This window comes from Vidua chalybeata, chromosome 9 (assembly GCF_026979565.1).
Source record: "Vidua chalybeata isolate OUT-0048 chromosome 9, bVidCha1 merged haplotype, whole genome shotgun sequence".
Classification (NCBI taxonomy): domain Eukaryota; kingdom Metazoa; phylum Chordata; class Aves; order Passeriformes; family Viduidae; genus Vidua; species Vidua chalybeata.
The window spans coordinates 25,891,893-25,913,649 of NC_071538.1; the positions used below are offsets into that span (position 1 = coordinate 25,891,893).

General features: G+C 36.8%; 1 protein-coding gene across 2 annotated transcripts in view; it reads right to left on the reverse strand.

Moving 5' to 3' along the window:
* Positions 1-21,757, reverse strand: part of CAMSAP2 (calmodulin regulated spectrin associated protein family member 2) — an 81,606-nt gene that overhangs the window by 35,296 nt on the left and 24,553 nt on the right. For both annotated transcript variants that reach the window (XM_053950519.1, XM_053950518.1), the window contains exons 3-4: positions 6,378-6,539; positions 5,627-5,710 (exon numbers count right to left, since the gene is read on the reverse strand). In XM_053950519.1, coding sequence (XP_053806494.1) covers positions 5,627-5,710; positions 6,378-6,539 — 246 coding nt within the window. The remainder of the gene's footprint in view (positions 1-5,626; positions 5,711-6,377; positions 6,540-21,757) is intronic.

Genomic DNA, 21,757 nt, shown 5'->3' on the forward strand with positions numbered 1-21,757 from the left:
TCAAAATGAACTCCAGCAGCACACATGGGGAAGCAGGGAAGCTGAAGCAATGAAAAAAGGCATAAACACACTGTGGTACAGTACACCCAACTGCAGTGAAGTTTGTGTTAGTTTCTTCAAGCCAAACAGTAACATTCAACAATATTTTTAAACAATCATATGACAGTTTTCAGGACAACAAGAGGTACAGGCAGTAATATTTTTACAATGACAAATCACATTAGCATCAGCTGCATGATGTGCAATGACCTGAAATGTAGACGGAGTTTTGACTACTGGCAGAGGAATTATCAGAACTAATACATAAACCTCTAAACTCCTACACAATCAAAAAAATACTAATCTGAAGCACACTGATTTTTTTCTGCAATTCTGTGCACTACTCTGGAATAATACTTCTACCATTAAGAATAAAAATATTATGTACCAGTACTATAAGTACACACAGAAAATGTCACCACTCCATTGATTTCATTGTAGAAAAATAAAAATCAAACCCACTACTAAAGTGCAGGAAACAATTTATTTTGTTTTTAATGAAGATAAATATTTTCTGGAAATGGTAAAAATGTAGTTTGAAACTACCACGGAACAAACTGCTATGGAACCCTATTACTTTATGTAGTTGTTAAAATACTGTGCTTCTATAAAACCTTGCAAGCAACTGTAGTAATGATACAGAGCTTTTATGGAAAAGAGCTATTGTGCACTAATGGGTGTGCAGTAGTAACACAGCTATTCTCAACATCCTTCTCCTCCATTTCAGTGGATTGTAGCAGGAAAGAATCCCAAATGCACTTAGAAGAAATCAGCTATAAGATGCATGTGAGTGTGTGGCTCTGGACATTTCTGTCACACCCTTTACACAGGATTCAGTTTCTCTTAATCTCACTGAAAAATAATCAATGTATGGAAAACCATGGAAATTTGAAAAGAAATTATCTTAATTTTCAACTGCAATCAGGAATTGTAAACCGTATCATAAAGCAAAGTTTTGGCTAAATTGGCTGAGATCAGACCTAGGCTGCCTGTTATTCCATTTAACACTGACAGGAACATTGTTCCTGTTCCTTGCATTTATCAAAGTGCAGTGTATTTCAGACCTGGACTCAAAAAGTCCACCAACATCTATTTAATGCTAGGCTGAAGAAGTACTCTTTGGAGAAAAGCACACATTCGTTTCAATTCCGAAGACCAGCTCTCCCTAACAGTAACAACTCAAAACCACTAATCCAATATATATTTTTATTTATCCACTTGGTTGAAACTGTGATTGAGATGACTATGAATATGCTTCCAAGGGGTGAAAGACTTTTAAATTTTAAATTCAAACATACCATATGATTTATAAGTATACATTTTCTAAGCCACATAAAGGAAAAGAGATTAAAGAAAAGCTGAAGTCTCTTGGACAACCTGGAAATTCAGTGGCTGTTGAACTGTCACTTCAGATCAGCAAGAATAAACTTTTTTGCTCTGGAACGTCACAAAAATCAGTCACTATGAAACAAATTAAGCAAAGAATCCTGGCTAACTTCTTCCCAATGTTTAAAATAACAACAACAAAGTCAAAATAAAAACCCACATAACAACCAACCAAACAAACAAAAAAAAAGCTGAAAGAACAAAATAGTCCTACAGGTTGAGAACCTATGGTTTTACACTATGATTTTTTATCCCCCATAACAAAAAGTTTGAAACATGGCTATGATAAATTTATTTCCACATAAACTCATCTTATGGTGCGAAAACACGACAGTCATGCCTTTCATTAACTGCTTGTTTCTGCTATCTTCCTTGCACCATCATTTGTGTTCATGCAGCTGTGCACTGATTGGATCAAGAAGCTGATTCTGCTGCAAACTTTTCTTCTTGACAGGTTAGCTTTTGGTAGCAGTGTGGATTTATGAAACATTAAATTCTAGTGGAAAGTGGAACTACAGTGTTAGTGTTTTACCTTCACACAAGAGGTTGCACTGCTTAAACTGATCTTACAAAAAGTTTGAAGAATTCAGGTACTTATATGAAGTTACATTTGTTTCTTTCATAGGATTTGCATTTGACTTAAATCTGTTAAGATTGATTCAGTCTAAACCACAGAAGCAGACAAAAGAATAACATGTTTTTGGAAAAGCTCCAACTACACTGAAAACCAAACAGTGCAACTGTACATTCACTACAAATTATTCAGTGGAAGCCTGAAAATCAAACCTATTTACTACAAAACTTGAAATCCTAATTCTGAAGAGAGATGGAGAGACTCTACCAGAAAAAGATGAGGTTACCACAAATCACCAGCTGATCAAGGTCCAAGAGGACTACCTGGAACTAAAAATCATACACATTCCTTCCTCTCATCTTCTACAGACAGCTAGTAGCAGAAGACAGGGAAAGAAAACAAAAGCAACCTCATAATCTGTTAATACTGATTTTATCTATCCAGACATAGAAAACAGGTATATCTTATCATTTGTAGTATCCAATAATCTGAATTTGATGTTTAAACCTTTTGTAAATGTAGAAATTTACTCTTCATTGCAAAAAGATTCATCACAGTTCTATAACAACACAGTAACACAGTTTGGCAGGCTTGAGTGCTACACTGAAATTATTTTTCACAACTGATTATTTCAAAATTTACATGTAAACTTTGTTTCACCTTATAGGTACCTAGTTTTGCTGCTTCTTGGGCAGAAATTAAGCCTAAAGAAGAGCTGTCCCTATTGACTAAAATTAAGTATTCTTCCCATGTTTGCTTGGCCATCTCTAATCTGCAGAAGGGGCATTCAGAGTTTAAATTTATTTCAGGTTCAAGATCTGACCATACCTTGGAAACTCTGAAACTTAAATAAACAAAGGTTTTGTCTGGAAAAGGGAGATAGCAAAGCTTCTTAAATTTTCATATAGAGTTCACCATTTGAACTGCTAAATGCCGTGGTAACATGGAGAAGATAAATTAAAAAGCCCCAGGCTGAAAATGATGGTGGAAGACAGAAAAGCTGAACAATGGATAATTCTAGTTCCCCTTCATGCTAAGCTTTAAAAAACAAATAGAAAAACAGCAATTAGAAATTTAAAAACATAAAAGAAAGAAAATAAAACAATTCAGACACTAATAATAAAGCTGTAACTGTAATATGAGCATAGAAAATGCTAAACATATATATACAAGCATAGTTTAATTTTCCTAAAAATTGGAAAATCATGTAGTAGGGCTTTAGGTGATACAAAGGCAGAATTTAATTCACCCCTGCTCACCTTTTTTAAATCTAAGAATACCTATTGTTACTAATAATTGACGTCAAGCACAACATGCAATGAAAAATTAGGTATGTATTTCTATAAGACCCAAATCTGGTACAGTTTGGGAATTCAGGAATGCAGCTACAGTTATTTCCCAGCTTTGCCAATACCATCAGTGGTTCTGTGCTTTCAAAGGAGGAACACATGATGCAATATGGAGACAGATAATCAGTGTAAAACACCTGGGCATCTGGGAATGAACACGAAGAGATGCTTGACAGGAGCCACATGATAATTTAACAGAAACTCCTGTTAAAAATGCTGGTGAACTTGATTTGATGCAATGGACTCACCCAGTGCATCTGCATTAGCTTTCCTTGTCAAGCCAGCATTCAGTACAATCCTCAGTTAGGAAATAAAGGGTTTAGTTGGGATGTTTCATGTGCTTCTAAACCTCAGATGTTTGCATGCATGCAATGACTGTTACCTTTAAGAAGAGTAAGTGGAAACTTGGGAAATACTGTGACACATATGACTAAAAGAAAAGCTGAGATATCAGAGCAGTAAATTAACCATCAGTTAACAGTTTCTCAAAGAAAACCTGGAGTTAAATAACCCTCATGCTAATACAACCCCCAAGCACAGAATACCTTACTTGACAATGTAATTTATGCAGCTGAATCCCTAGTGAGGTAAAAAACATAATTTGTATCTGCAATAATAGTATAAAAAAATCAGTGTACAGAAGAGAGGGCCTTAAATATATGTTTTTTTCCATGATACGGTATAACTGTTGCATGATTTTGCTATTTTGCCAATGCATTTGTACCTCGGCCAACAAAACCGGGGTCTTGTGTTCTGTTACAGCTTCACAAATCATCTAAACCACCACAATACCATTTTTTAGGTAAATGTGTTATTCCCCTGAGTCCATTTATGGGATCAGTTACAGACTATATAAATCTTTTAATAATTGATTTTAAAATGTTGACAGTGAAGATAAATTATAAACTAAAAATTTTATCCTTTTACTCCTAATGTAAGTCGCAAACTATAAGTGAAAATAAATATTACTGAATTTTTACAAATACAGATAATTTTATGGAATTGCTCTGATAATAGTTTTCACTTTGATATATATTTGTTTATCATACTAAGACACTCATGCAGATTTGATTTTCCAAATTGCTCTCATCTTTTCAAGTGACCGACAAATCACATAAATCATCCTACTATTATTTTCAGGAAGAAGAAAAACCACTAGAGGACAGAGGAACACAGGTTATCTCCCAGGCCTCTGTTTACTTTGTTTTATCTTAATTTGAGAAATGAACTTGCCAAGGACATCTTATTCTCCAGATTTCTATGCTACCATCACTACTGAACACAGTTTAAATTTTCCATGGCAGGGTATATGCACCAGGGTCACACTATTATTGTAACAACCACCATTTTCTTTTGCTGAGTCACATTAGCCTTCATTGGCATTCCTTACATTAAAAAAACCCTACAAATGCTAAGATATTCACTATACTCATGGTTTTTGAAGCTGAGCATCTAATCCAGGCTGGCAACCTGCCACTCCCTCAGAGTGGCACAGAAAAGGAGGCAGCAGCTTAGGTGAGAACAGGCCAGGCTGGGAAGGAGGATTACAGCCTTGCAGCAGCTTGGAAATCTGTTCTCCATTCATGAGCAGGGATAAGACCAAAAGGTGTTCAGACTGATTACCAATTCTTCACTAATAGTTATACCACAATAGGGTAAAGGATCTTTCTGAAGCAAGGGATTTTACATACTCTGGAACTGTCTGCTATCCCTACGTATTTTGATGGGCACATAAGGCTACTTAATTAACTGAGCTCTGCAAACAAAAGGAAAAAAATCCTGCTAGGAAAGGGAGTCAAACATAATCTGTTTTTATTGTACAGATAATAAAACTTGTAATCAACCACTATTTTGGATCATAGCCAGAGCAATCCTTCTCATGATATCAAGTACAGATCTCTCTTTTGACATTCATGCAATACACAAGGAAAAAAACTATTAAATGCCATGAAAAAAAGTTCTAGTCTTTTCTCAGATCTATCTGGGGTTTTAAGTCACTCAAAGGTAGTAATTATTCTTAAAACTCCTTAGCATTAATGTAACAGATTTCCCCTGCCATTAAAGATTCATTTGTCAGAAAGGACAACTGGCTATTAAAAGCGCAACTCTGCTAGTTTTATTTTTAAACGTGCATTTTCACGAAAGTGATAAAACTAATAACAAAATGATTACTACAAGTTTGCTTTCTTTCACAAGCAGTTAAAAGCTCAATGTCTGCAATGTCTGTTCACGGATAAATGCTTGTTCTTGTTTAAAATATTTTAACTCCTCCACCTACCTTTTGACCTCCTGCAGATTCTGCACTGTGATGCTCTTTTAGTTTTTGTTCCTGCTCCATGATGTCTTTCAAATGTTCATTTACCTAGAGACAAAATAGTTCATTCAGTTATCTGTTCTAAGAAACAAGTCACAGAAATTAGAAGTTCTTCAAAAGGTCTATAAATCACAAACACAGAACTAAAGAAATAAACCAAACTTTTAGACTATAGCCCTGAAGCAAATGTCAGTCTTGGATGCAGTGTAAGGTCACTGCTTGTTAGCTTTACATTGTACAAACTAACCTTTCCCTTATTATGCTCAGTCACATTTGATTAACAGGGTATCCTTGTCATTTGATTTGATTATGCAGTGAAGGTAGATCACTTCAAGCAAGATGTGTTCAAACAAACAGAATACCTTTGGGTTTAAATTGTGACAAAGTACACAATGAGATGACAACTTATCAAGAGCCAAAAAGAGACCCTTGAGCAGGCACTGTGGCATCTCAACATGACAGTGACACTTGAGATGTCATATGTAGTATATATTCCAGCATTAATTTAGACTTCCTGTTTATTTGGTTCACACATGTTTAACTTATTTCTGCAAACTTTTCTTTTAATATTCTATAAATAGCAGATGTAAGAACAGTCTGTATCAGAACAGTCCTGATATACCTACGTACACAAATACACATCCTAGCTTCTCATCTCTAATTGAATCATACAGATAACAAAGAAAACCCCAGCTTGCTTTTCCAGCACTCATACCTTGTTTATCCAGTACATGACAGCATCCTCAATGTCATAGGGTACCTCTGTAGCCTGGAAGAAGGTTGAATACTGCTGAGTGCATGCGATGACTTTCTCCACGCTGACCATCTCCACAGTGTAAGCCATCATGAGGGTGTCGATCATGGCCAAGTGAGCACTCTACAATGACAGACACCAACACCTCATTACTTTGCAAATCAACAGATCTTTCTTATGTACTGCTTCTGAACATAGCCACACACATGGAAAGACCAAAACTGCAAATGCTACAAGTGTTCTGTCTGGTTTCAGTTTTAAATGAAAAGCAAATGAAAACAAATATAACAGACTTGAGAACACAGATTAAATTGCAAATTAAAATAACTTATGTAAAAAAAACAACACCAAACTTAAAGAACTAAAAGTGAACAGAATAAGCAAGTTTAATGAATGATTCAAACATCACATCACTTTCAACAGAGCTAAAGAGATCTTTTAAATTTGTCACCATAGCAAAACCAAACCCCCCCATCTGATCAATGTTACTTGTTATGGAAATAAAAGCTGAAACGTGGGGATTGTGAAACAATCTTCACTGTCATGAAAATGCTGCATTAATATGTGAAAGTTCATCTCTATTTAAAGTCCTAATCCAGGAAGAAGACATGATTATACTAATCCTTAGTAAAAAACCAATGAAATGATAGAAAAACATCTCGTTTTCTTCTAGTAAACTAGTTATGTTATGTAGATGTAAGGTAGGTGCCACAGCTATAGGTACTCAACTAGGTTTAAAATAATATTTATATCTTCTGTATAAAAGAGGAGGTACATTTCCTGTGGTGTTATATATTGAAAGATAATGGCTATTTCACAGTTTGTAATAGTTCAAAGTAAGCAAAGAATCTGCCCCCCCCAACCCAACACAATAACAAAAAAAAAAAGAGGATAACAAGGATTTACATTAGATTCTTGTGATGGAATAATAAAATGATGGTGGCTTTTAGAGGCAGTGCCTACAGCTAAACACATTTCCTTCTGCTTCATGATAAGAAAAACAGAAACAGCTTTCTAGGTATTAAGTGAGATTTCCCACGGATCAGAACAATTTCCAAGGACAGCATTTTTAAAACACTGTCTTTAAACACAGCTCAACAATGCAAACAAAGATCCTCAACACTTGCTAACACCACCACTTCCATATGATAAAAAATATTCATATAAACATCTCACAAGGTAGCTGTAACAGCCATGGTAACAGCAATGAACAACATGAGTCACACAGCAATATGCTATCTAATCATCACAGTTAAGGTAGTTCATGCACGTCACTTATTCCAGAATTCCCAGCAGGAAAAAGAACAGATCCAGAGTATGTGCTGCTCTTAGTGTTTGTGTCATCAATGAAAGTGATCATGCTGACCTCAGAGGCAGGCAGCAGCACGTACTGCTTTTCTAAAAGCAGTTAAGTTGCTTTGTTTTACAAAAAAAGGCAAACTACACTTATAAGACATTCACAAACTGAAACTGACAGCCAACCTTCCTGGGCCAAGCCTGGACCCTGGGTATGGCCTGAGAGCCCTGTCTGCCACAGAGTCCAGCTCTGCTCCCAGCAGCAGCAGCACAGCTGGGCAAGGAATCAGCATCTCCTCACCGCTGCCACCGCTAATGGACTTGGTCCAAGTGAACTCCTTCCACCACTGTTATTATGCCTTATCTACAGACCTTTATGGACAAACACTGATACAAGCTCCTAGGTGAATGAAGAAAAGTGCTGGGCAGCTGAATCTTGCCACTCAAAGTATTTCAAAAGGGAAAGGGTGTTGCCTGTGTGCAGCCTCCTGAGGGGCCTGCAGCCCAGTGTGCAGTGCAGCAATGCTCTGCAGGGATGCACAAGCTGCTCCTCTGCTGGCCCAGCAGTGCAGTGCAGAGTGAGGTCCAAAGCAAGTATCACACAAACTGTGAGTACAGCCCCCCTAATCCTTGTGGGGGATTGCAGAGTCTGGGACAGCCATACAAATCCATGCAGTTCTGGTAGGAGTTCCCAATGCAGATTGCAGCAAGATAGTTTAGCACGTGTAACACACAGCAAAGAAGGGAAGATTTGGATCATCTCTGACACCTGGGGCCACTGTTCTAATAATCTTTCCTTGCTACATGCTGCCTAGTCTGAATGGCACCTGGGTTAAAACCTTGTGCTATTTTCAGACTGTTTTCAGAACCTCCCCCCAAAAATAAAAAGGAGACATTAAAACAGCAAGAAAATGCTGGATTTGCTTTTTAAGAGGAGGTAGAGCGCAAAAATGTGTTTTCCAGCCAGACATAAGAGTGGCCTCATAGAGAACGCTACTGCTAGGAGTCATTGTGGTTGATCCAAAGCTGTTCACACTGCCTGCTGCACAAGGGAATTCTTTCCACCCTTTACTCCCTGCCTGTGCGAAGGACACTGCCTTCCATGTGCGGTCTGATAACCAAGGGAGCTCCCAGAGGTGTGAAAGCACCATCCTCTTGCCCAGCTGTTGACCCATGAGTAGTACCCTGGCTACTGCACCTGTGCTCTGAGACCAGCCTGCAAGGAAACCCACCCTGAACTCCCCAGAGGGAATTCAGTAGCCTTCACCTCCCATGCTGGATCATCAGCTTCTCGGGAAAGCACCTACCAAGGGGATTGCCAATGGAGAGAGAAAGCTACGGAAGTGTTGCTAGAAATGACAATATGTTCAATACATTATAAATATATTAGAAAAAGTAAATTATTTACAATTAGTTAACTGAGTCTCGTTTTCAATGCTTCTAGCAAATCATTAATGAAGTGCAAACTACTTAAACAAACAGAGGGAAGAATGACCTTAGATAATAATTTGTACTATCAAAACTAAGTGTAATAAACTTTTACCGACACTGTCTAGATCCATGTCACAATCTGTGACACAATTTCATACAAGCAATCAAATACAAGCAGCTTCAGTCTCAAAAGTGACTCCAAGTTATTTTCTTTACAATCCAGGAAGGACACTCAGAAGACTTTTAAAAACCAGTAAATAATAAAAAGAATAAGTATTATCCTGAGAAACAAACAACAAACTGGCACTTTTTTAGCTAGCAAAAATCAAACTTTTGATTTTTTTAATAGTTTCTTTACTAATGAAAATATTTAAAACTAGTAACATATATAGATTTATTCTTTTAGAAAACTCTAAGCAACCAAATAAACATACAGGATAACTTATATCTAAAATAGCTGTTTGTTTAGTTTGGTTTGTTTGCTGTTTTTTTTTAAAAGGAGTTACAAAAAGAATGAGAAAACGATTTAATTGCACAAAGAGCCCTACTGGTTTTCTTCCATTTATTTTGGGAAGAGCACACAAACTGTGTTCTTTTACATGTCTTCATTCACTGTGCTCAATAAGAAGCAGTAAATTGAAAACTGCGCTATAAAAATAGTGTCCTACTCTTCCAAACACAGGTTTTGTCAGCATAACTGCTGAAGTTCTCTAAAAAATCCCAAGTTGTAAGAAATTCTGTTAATAGCAATAAAGTTCTGATTTTTTTTTTTTTGCCTCTCTCACTGAGCAGCTTATTTTAGGTACAGCTAAAAAAAATGAGGTACTCCCTAAAATGAAGGAGAGTTCACTTTTGCTAGTCAGATCCACAGTTAGGAATGAATTATGCAAGCAAGCAACACTTCATATCTGAGGGAGAACCAGAAACCACTTTGAGCTGGGCAGAAATCGAGATCAGCCGCTCAGCAAAGTCTTCTTTCTCGAGACAAACCTGGACACAATGCCTGAAGGAAGTGCCCTGGAGCAGCTTGGATGAAGACAGTACATTAAATTTTGGTATTTCCTCTGAGGTGGCACCAGTCAGATATACAGCTTAAAAACCCAGGCAGGATTTTCATGCTGTCACATACCTCCCACGTCCAGAATTGCAGCAAGGCATAAATAAAGAAGTACAATTCCAAAAAAGAAAAATAATTTTAGAGAAATAATTTTAAAACTCCCCACACAGTAACATAAAATGATACAAAACCATTAGAGAAATATATTTTTAAAAAGTCAAGATCAACACAGCAGCAGTGAACAACACAGGAAATAATACACTTTTCCCATAAGTGTTATGCGGAGATTTGGTTTAAGCCAATTCTAAAAAACTGTTTTTTCCTTTATTGCTTCACTACAATGGTGCGAAGTAATAAAGCCTTAAATATAACACAAAAATATATTAAAAAATACAAAATGCTAGATTCTTAGAGGTATTTTATTTTCTGAGACACAAATGTGCTTTTGTCTTCCCCAGCTACAGCCTGCAAAGAACACAAGAGTTTTAACTTACTAATCTTAAATATCTCATGTAATTACTGGTTAGTTTCTGCCCTGTAATGTAGGTTCCACAGCTTTTCATTCTACTGCTAAATAGTTCAATAAGAAGCTTACTGAACTGCAGAAGAAAAATTATTCTGAGCATGGCTGCTAATGCTTTCCTGTCTGCCTAACATTTGATTAGAGAGCTTTCTTCACCTCCAATGAAGAACTGAAAACAACTTCATTAAAAAGTGCACTAAGCAAAAGTTTTATATGTTCCTGTACACACAGATACTTATGGATAAATACCACAAATTACAGACAGCTCCTACATTGTTACCTGCTGCTAAGGTTATTTCTTATATTCCATTAAATGATACTCAGCTCAAGAGTTCCCTTTTGAACTCCCTCTTTAGGGAAACATGGACAAATCCACTTCCCACTACAGTACTTGAAGAAAGGGGAAGAAAGAAAACTGAGGATATAATTGTTACCCTCATGCTAAATAGAAATAAATAATTAATTCACTCTTTCCTGGAGATTTTTCTTGTAATTGAAGTCCCCTAAACTCACTATGCATTGGAGAAGTGATTTGATCTTTGACAGACTGGCTTTTGTGAACAGAAATACGTATTGCACAACAAATACATATATTTCTAGCTAAATTCATTAAAGATTTTGCCTCAACTGGATCAGGCACTTGAGCGAAGAACACAGAAGATCAACTCTCTACACTTAGCTGGGAGAATTTTTATATCTCCAGAGGTTTGGATCCAGGTACTTTTCACACTCAGTAAAAAGAGTCAGTAATTCCAAGGGCTTGATGAAAATTACTCTGAGTATCAAGAATATAGATGGAATAATCACTGTAGGACACATACTTTAGGAAAAAAAGTAAAACAAGTGTTGCTCATATCCATGGTAAAAGAAAGAGTAATAGCAGGTGAGTATGGGCTTAAACACACAGGAAAGCTGTGCCAAGAGCACTGTGAGGATCTCCTTACATGCCACTCTAACCCACATCTGTGCACCCAGCTTCCTTGCAGGTTCTGTGAACAACAGTTTGAGGAGGCTGCCTAGCTTAAGCCTCCAGGCCCCTTTCCCAGAGACCTTTCCCCAGATAATACAAGTCTCAAATGAATCTGCTAGCATAGGAAGATATCATCTAAACTCTAAGTCTCAATTAAAAATTGCAGAATTCCAGCTCAGGAAAAGTATAGGCCAATGCCTGAATATTGCAGGAGGTGAGGAAGGAATTAATGAGCAGAGCCAATAGGTGGTAACTCTATTAAAAACTATTGCTTCATTTGGCCATTATTTACAGCAAAAATAAAGATATTTTTGATACTAGAAAGGAAACAAGTTCTAAAATATTTCAACCAACAAAATGGAGCAGTCTGAAGTAGTCAATTCTGCTTTGTTTGATGATTTTTGGATGCAATTCTTCTCTAGCCTCACACAGTACCTATGCTTAGCACAACCCTAAAATAAGCCCAGTTGTCTAGTTAGTCTTGTCCTGCAAGGGAATGATCATGCTGAATTACCTCCTTGCTGCATTGCCACGAAGAACAAGGGCTTGACTCTCATAGGATGCTTACTCAGCAAGAACAGGCATTACTGAGTCATACTAAGCACCCTGAGACAGGTTCTGCAACACAGAAGGAATGGTTTTTGCTTTCAATATTTTTATAGTCTTCTCTATTTGGTTAACTTCTTAAATTTAGTAATCTATTATATGAATATATATCTTAAGAAATCATTGTTGGGCTGACTATACACATCTGATACAGGAAACATAATTCACTTCTATAAAAAGGATCTCTCAGGAACAGATATTGGCTGTGTTAAGCATTTTGATAGCACTTATAAGCTTGACCTAACCTTTCCTCATTATGCTCATTAGGGAGCTTCATAATTTGATCTACTAACTCAATCCTAACTAAACAGCTAACAGAGATTCCCAGATTTTCTGGATGACATAACTAAGAGAGACTTTGACCTACTCCAGGACATAGTGAAACAAAATACCTGCACAACAGAAACTGGAATCAAGAACCAGCAAATGGTGTTCATCACATTATTTGAATTCTGACTTATTTTATAGTTTCACACAACCTACTTTGAATTTTTTACATATACTTACCAATTGCAAGTTGCCTGTTCTTATTACTGGGAGAATCAAGTGCCTAATGGTAAAAACCACAAAGGCACTTCAGTGTCTTTATGCTAAGTACTCCAAGTTTCAAAGACAAATACTGGTAGTTAGATAGTTTAAACTAAAGTAAGAAAGTAGCACAGGATAACTGGTAAGACAGTTATACACATTTCAACAAGTAAATAGCAAGAGCCTCAAGTTCAGGATTTTCCTAGAACATATTGTTAAATCCTGTCCAGATAAAACAACTCAAAAACCTCTTACAAAAGTTACTTATGTGCATTGTCTCCTCGCTCTTATGCTGGTTCAAAACAAAGACTGAGCAATAATTGTATTAAATATTATCTGAATTTCTTATTTTCATAGCAAGCTCCACTACTCTTTGAAGAACACAGGAGTGGGAAAAAGAAAAACAAGGCTTTGTCTTATCCATATATCAAAAAAAAAAAAAAAGTAGTTCCCTCTGCCTGACTCACTCATACCTGCATAGGAATGACATTAAAACCACTGGTTTAACTTCTCTGGCAGCTCAGCTAACACCTGCAGAGGCAGTTATCACCAGGAAGAATCAAAGCATATTCATCTCAGAACATCTGCTGAAGGAACCCAGCCTTAGGAGTGCTGGAGAACTACCACTTCCTCATGGACAAGCAGAAGCAGTGGCAAGACAAGGCAGATTTCTATAGAATTTGGGGTGAAGAGTTTAGGGTTGGGGGATAGGTTGGGTTACATTTATACAAGTACATAAAAGGGAAAGTTTGGCAAAGAGAAAAAGAGGCAGAGATCCCAAAATAAAATATGTGTGTAGGGCTGAGGTATTAATCCATGGAGAAGAGACTAGAAAAGGAAACAGGGATGCCTTCTCCAGTGCATGAAGCCTGGCACTTGAAACTGAGCCTCAGCATCCTGCAAGCCCCACTGACAAAGCCTCCCTGAGCCATGGCTCAGTCTGGGGTCAGAGCAGACTACTTCTGAAACTTTACAGCACACACTTCTAGTTCATCTGTTTGACAGTTAAATATTGACAGCCAGTTCTGAATAGCAGCTTTTTTAGCCCAGGTAACTGATGTCACATGGTTTCTGGCTTACCTGCATTTCAGTTTTGCCTTTTTTTTGATCAAAAACTAGTTAGTTACTCACATCCTTTGAAGGTTTAAAGACTTGAACGAATATAAAATACCCATTTGATAAAAGGCATGCAATCAACTTGATATTACAATAGCAATTTACTAAAAAAAACCACCTAAAGTAATACAGAGCATGATATTTCTCATAATTCTCAACATTTAACAAATCTACAGCCTTGGTTTCTGATGAACTGAATTGTAATAATGAGCTTGTCTGCATATACTACTAAGGCTGCTTTAATCGCAGCTATGAACAGTACAATATACTGGTTTGTTCAATTAATCTGTTTCAGAAACTGAACTCTCAATATCATTATGTTTGTAAAAATGTAAAGAAAAAATACTGCTATTCTACAAGAGAGGAGATGAAGTTATCTGTGGTTCTTTCCCTCATTTTTCAAACTAAATGAAGATCAAAGTAGGGCCAAATTACCAATGGAAGTCTCTAACTGAATTCCACACAGTTCTGGGACTGGCCTTCCAGAGTATGTTTTTAACTGCTACATTCTAATCAGTTTCCTCAGGAAATGTGCCTCCCAGCTGGAACTTGTGTGAGACACTTGTCACAATACAAAACTGGAAATACAGACTTAAATTCTCCAGGAAGGCATTTTATGAACAACTTTAGTTATAAACAAGATATTTGGGGTGTTTTGTTGCAAAAACCATCTTTGTTTTTGAGAATTACCATCCTTCCATCCTTCTTGGTCCAAATTTGTATTTTTATAATGTATGGAGGAAATGTGTATTATTCAGCACCTTAGATAGAGAAAAAAAATGTAGTATTGAAGCTAATGTCTCTGACATGTAAGCATCCAAGACCTAGGGACAGCTTCATTCCGTCACATGTCAAATATCACCATATTTTTACAAAACTGCTGCTGAAGAACCTTTGAAAAACTTCTGTGGCTTTTGTTAAATTGCTGATACAGAAAAATCTATTTTAAACATGAGAATATTTGTTAGGCTTAGCTTTCTTTGTTAATCTAGCAAAATATTGGCTTAAGAAATCAAAATATGTATGTTCATTTCAACATGCTATCTTCAAAAAGAAGAAAACTAGTTTCAATTTTCACATGAGAACATAATATGAAATCTTCCTGCATGTGCATATGAACAGGCTCCGGATAATTTCCTTGCTGTTTCTTTATTAACCATACAAGGGCAAAGAAATGAGGTCATTACATTCATTACTGTAATGGCAATTACATTAAGTATAGGAGTTATTTGACCTTTTCTTCAATGGTTTTTAGGAATACCACATTTATAGACCATAACACAGTACAGTAAGACATGAGAGGGAAATTAACCTAGACAACAGCCAAGGTCAAAAGAAATTTCCTAGTCTCCTACTTTAAATGAACTCTATCAGTAGTGTTAAATAATTAAAACAGACATACAAAATTATACTGATCACAAGAAATCTGTTTCTCTATGGCTGTTAATGTAGTAAAACCTTGCAAGTGACAAGCTGCTGACTAATAGCATTACTAAATCAGACAGCTGACCAACATTTTTTCATCTACTTATTAAAGGATTAGGACAGGCCAGCCACAACAGTGGCTGCTAAACAAGGATATGGCCCACAGTGATGTTATAGCAGAAGTAGGAAAGGTACTTCATGGTTGTTTCAATAGACATATTCAAAAGTGTTTCCACTTGTTTGGTTAATCTGGACTAAACACCAAACTTCTGGACAGATCTTGAACCTCTGAAGTAGAGTATGGGTTCTTCAGAGAAAGACTTACATATGCACACACAGGCATAAAACAATTGCTTTACTGTAAACCTTAAGATCTGTTTTCTCATAGTTCAAAGCAACTGTACTAAGGAATACACTTTATTCTTAAGAAAGAGCAATCTGTGTGCCCTCACAGAGATCATGCTGTACCAATAATCCTTTTTAATAGATTACTTGGACCTGAGGATGTCCACTTCATCTACTGCAGCAGATTTTTTCAGGACATCTGGCAGTAGTCTCCATCACCATAAGCTTCTGCTAAGCACAGGGTCATACCCAGGCTCTGTCTGCATCAGGAACTGCTGCAGACCAACAGGAGCAGATTGGTACCCAGGAAAGGTTTGTGCTGAGGACAGGATACATACAAGAAAGACTACAGTTGCCAATTATCACTCTACTTAAAAAAAAATCTGGAATTCAAGCAGCATACTAATAAAGCAGTGGATTGTCTTTCTATCAGCATTTCACAAAAATGGGAAGGTTGATGACATAGTAACTAAAGCTTTTCTTGAAAGTTACTTTGGTAAAGGCATGAAAAGTGGTTATCGATATGATACCATCTTCAGGAGGTACAATTTCTTAAAGAAAACTTTCTTTTGAAAAATTAAATGGGAAATTAGCTTGCAGCCTATGCACAGAAAATATTAAAATGCTTTACTCAAAGAATTAAGATAGAACAGGTCGCCACTGTGAGCTAGAGGCTGCTACTTAGTTAACTGGTAAGCAAGGTAAACAGTGCCCATTCTCATCCTTCAAAAGCATCTGTTTGTGAATCAGCACTTTTCAGGACATGGAAATGAATTGGAAAGTCTCCTTCCTCCACCTCTCTTTGGTAATGAAATAACTGCAGTTCATAAGTCTTTTTAAAGATTAAAACAATAAACCACACGATCATGTTCTCATTCCTCATGCATTTTTGGTTTATAATGTTATTATTCCAGGACGTGTTGCATAATTAGTAGCTCTTGAAACAGTGAAGTCAGCTGCAGCAGTAACCTATTCACATTGTAGTAAACAACCATTTTCTTAGGCAAAATATCCCTCCCCCTGTTCTCCCCAACTAAGGCAAGCTGAGTAAAAGAGTATGCTGATAAATGAAACAAAACAGCGAAACCAGCTGAAGAGAAAATCACAAGGCAGAAATGAGAAAACTGCTAACTCCTATCCTTTTATTTTCCAAATCATTACTTAAGATGGCAATAACTAGATTGTAAGTATTTTCTTTGCTTATAAGAATACCAAGAAATACCAACAGTATTATTTGAAACCTTGTGCTACAAGCATAAGATATGTCATTGCATGCTGTCCAGAAACCACACAAGCCCTTCACAAGATGGAATCTTTCCTTTGGCAAAAGCAGTGAGCTCCATACATGAACCTCACCTTGTTAATGGAAAGAAGAGAGAAGATGAATGGAGAGAAGGAGCTGGGAAGTATTTTATAGCTGTCCTTAAACAACAGATTCAGAGACCACCAGCAATAAACATGAATAGTACTCACAGTGCCACGCAAGGATCAGTGCAGGCCCTGTGCAAGATTCAGGCTGTTCCATTGATTCTCAGCATTGTTTCATCAGCTAAAAGTGTAAAACCACAGAACAAAAATCTCTGCTGGGCAGTTCGACTATTGAACATTTGGAGGAACTAAAACCAGGTTTTTTTTGATGAGGTGGAAAAGAAGCTGGTATAAACATTGAGGAATAACATCAAGCCAGGCCAAAATCCCTGGAGAGGTACTGCTGCAAGGACTTAATTGATGTTTTTTTCTGATTGGACTGAGTAAAGCAAAGAAAAGTAGAAATTGTTGTTTTCCATTTTTTTCTTAATTTCTAAATGCCTTATTTTGCTCTGTGTTTCATGTCTGTGGTTTGTTTGGGTTTTTTCCAAACCTCCTTTCTCATTAAAATTAGAAATTGCCTGACATCTGTTCTTTCTTTTCAAGCATCCAAACTCTGAAATCCCATAATCCGTAAATGGGAAAGGACGATTACTGAGAAACTTGGCTGAACTACATGTGAGACACATTATGGGACACTTCAGCAATCAATTTAACATCATTGGCTTCAAGTGTGTTATTTCAGAATTGCAGGCAGTATCTGTAACTTATGTTACCTAAAATACCCAAAGGAAAATTTTATCAAACATAAAAAGCTGGCTGTCTGCATAGGCAAGTCAATCTGTAGTATTTGAAAAAGAAAAAAATCAATACTGTGATAGAACAAGATGGAATGGGCACTACTAGAAAAGCTGGTGTGCAGTTTTCTTCACTGAAGAAGAAATATCACAGGACATGTATTATTGGTCACAGCTAACAGGCAGGATATATTTCAGCATCTACCTGATCATCCAGACATATGACAAGCCCAAATCAGTAAGCAATTTTGCCAACGAAAATTCTTACAGTACACAGTATAGATATGAAAGACTGTGCAGAACTTTAATTATATTAAACATGAAAATTTGTCAATATTTTAAAATGTACTTCAAAACACAGTTTAGATAATTTATGGTTTGCTTAGAAATGTTAATTATTCATACTTAGACACAGAACAATTGCTATTTTCAGATGTATTACTTCAAATTATGATTATTTCAAGTTCTGTGTTGGATACATATGGACACACATCAAGCAAGACAAGAGGTACTACAAAGGCCCAAGAATAAACCCAGTCCAGAGGAATGCCAAGCCTTCAGGAGAATGTACACATGGTTTCTCCCTGAACAGACAGCTCTGTGGTATTTTACCTTCCAGTAAATAATGTGTACTCTGCATATATAACACATCTACAGTGGATATATTGATTTAATTCATTATTTTATACCCCATGACAGACTAAAGGTGTGGGTATAGACCTGGGGTATCTCATGAGTGAAGAACTACTTCATAATCTTATAGTTATTGATGGAGAACAATCACAAATGCACCTGTAATCTTCACTTAAATAAAGTTTCACTTCAGAAAGCCTATTTTATATGTTCACATTGCTGCAAAGAAAAAAGACAAATACAAAAACTATTAGGATAAACTGTTAAGAATATTCACATTAGTACCCATGCTTTCTGTTGCGTCTGGAACTCTTCCCATTCATCCTCTTTGCACTTGGATGCAAAACAAATACTCACCATCAAAGAGTGTATGGTGTAACACTTGCTACATCGTTTGGATAGTTCAAAAGGCATTATCAAATCCAAACCAAAGTAAATGTTTAATACAAGTTGCCCATACTGAGGAAAAACCAAGACAAAACAAAATCAGTTTTGCATGTCCAAAGAAGAAGCATAGAGAGGCTCAGCCAGAGCAGCTTCTACAGACAAGAGGAACATGAACATCCCTCAGTCCTTTTGTTTCATTACAGCCTGCAACTCCCCCGTGCCATGCAGGGATGTGCAGCCACCCAACAGGAAAGGTGCTCCCAGCTCCATCCCTCGGGGCCGTGTGCCGGGACAGGCCCGAGCAGGAAGCCCTGGCAAGAGAGGGGGCTGCTCAGACCCCCATTCCCAGAGCCACACTGACCTACCTGAAAGCTACAATGATGAAATGGTGCAAAATAAAGAAAAGGCATGGTAACAGTGATTCTTCAAACCTTTTACTTGGGTACTCTTTAAAATACTTCTATCATTGATTAACATGACCTTTGCAATGACTTTTGAATTAATCCCTAACTGACTATATGGGGATTTTTTTTACATAAACTACAGATTCTTTTGGCAATGCAAGCTTTATCAATGACTGACTATAAAAATTATTTTAAATGCTGTCTTCATCTTAACTCTACATTCTAAATGTCATATTTCCCTTCTTGTAGATCTGGCTCAGTAACTCTCACGTTTGTTTACATATACACATTTACACACCAATATGACTATGGGAATGACATGTCAGAGTGGCTTTGAATACACTCAGCAAATGATGTTTGCAACAGGCCTTAATGAGAATGAATCAGTCATTCAAGCAGCATTATCCCTTTGAGATATGAACAAGACAGGTTGTCACATTTAGAGACTAACATCGTGCTTTTGCCAGAGTTCCAAGACTGCAAATGAAGATGCCGCTTTGGCTTTTCCTAGCTTTCCAAGTCCTGTTCAGCTCTTTATATTTTATGTATCTATATTATGACCTTTTAATTCCTCTGTTGCCCTGATCCAACATTAAAGTTGCTGTTATATCCTGGTATTTCAACAAGACACTGGTTAAAAAAAGTTAAATTCTCTTCTAATTACAGATAAAGAATGTACTGTCTAGTACTGAATGCATCCATATTTGCAAATATAATGCTATATACTTGTGATAAAACATGCTGCTTGGTGAGATAAAGACAAACCATTCTTTCACATAAGTAAATAATTAATACATACATACACCTGATTTTATAGTCTTCTCACTCAGCCTCCACATTTTAGCTTGCATTTTATCTTCCACTTTTATCCTGCATTTGATTAATTTAATAAACATTTCAATGAAACAGTAAGCAGCCCTACCTTAAGCACTGACATTCTGACATTCATGACAGGGGAAAACAAGTGACCCACCAAGCTTTCCAATTTCACCTCAAACCCTCATTCATCTTTCAATATACATATATATGTTCAAACTATTAATGCATATGCAATGAATTGCATCCTCTAAAAAGGCATCTGAAATATGTAAGAGTGCAAAAACAGTTTCTGTAAATATAAGCCTACTGTAACATGCTTTTTCACAGCAGCAAGTACAGAAGTGAAATAATATAAAAAGCTCAATTATTAAAAGTTCAATTATTCAAATTATTATTAAAAGTTCAATATAAACAGTTCAATTATTATTCCCATACTTTTTTTCAGGATTTTCCTGCTCCAATATCAATCCATTATTTTGCTCCCAGAAATTATGACAAAAGTAGGACATAATGGCATATCTAGTTGCCAACAAATTAACAGTGTATTATTTTAATCTGTAAAGCACCATGTATCCTGATGCTGTTGCAAAAAGCAGAGGAGGAGTGGTGGGAGTTACACTGTGGGAGAAAAAAAAATTATCCCCATTCTGGAAGAAGATATTCCCAGCAATAAGGCTTTATCACATCATGCCTACATACAGATCTGGAAGTCTCTGCTTTATTGGGATTGTCACAGATTGATGATGTCCTTTTGACAGAATAACAGAAGCACTTTGGGGAAACACCTCCAAGCACTCGGCTGCGATTATCTTTTAGTAAGGAGAAGGTGAAGAGTGGGAAGAAGTTAAGTTACTCTGTATCAGCGATGCTTTGTGAATTGATGAACTGTGAGCTCCAGTCTCTGGAGACACTTCCTTCCTCTCTCACCCAGCCATCATTCTAAGTCCCCTTGAAGATCCAGCTCCCCTCCTAAACTCTCTAATCTCTCACATTTTTCCTCAGACCTACATCCTGAAGGCCTCCTTGAACTATTCTCAGTATGTGCTGGCTCAGGAAGGAAGCTCATCAGAGTCCACAGCTATTTGGTCAGCACTTCAGCCTTCCCTTTGGCAAAGGAGTGAATTTGGCTCACTCTCCTTTAGTCCAGCAGCTATCTCCAATATGCTTGTATGAACTTGTACAAGAAAGAATTTGTAAAATAAATAACCAGCAGAAGAGAGATATAGGCCATCCCTAAGCAGAACAAAAGACAAAACCAAAACGTCATCGAACTAGGATTAAACATGCAAATTCAGATCATATTTTCAATTCTTTTCAAAGAAGATTTGGGAAAGGTACAGAAGCAACGCAAAGAATGAAAAATCAGCAGTATATGCCATCAGGAAAACTAAAAGGAAAAATTAGTCAGTGGTAGTACTGGAAGAATGGTTAAGTATTTTTCCAGATAAATTAACTGCCAGGAGAAAACCACAACCCACCATTTAGAAGACTATGATTTGGACAAGACAACAAAAGTGACAATATGGTCAAAATAGAATATATTTTAGAGTAATATGAAAGCAGTCTTGCATGATTTATCCTTAATTTAGTCATCAAGATGGCAGCTTACATTAGTTAAAAGAGATTATGAACCAAGAGCTTCTCCATACAGGGAAAAAGTGATGTAAGTGCCAGGAGAGACATGCAGTTATACCAC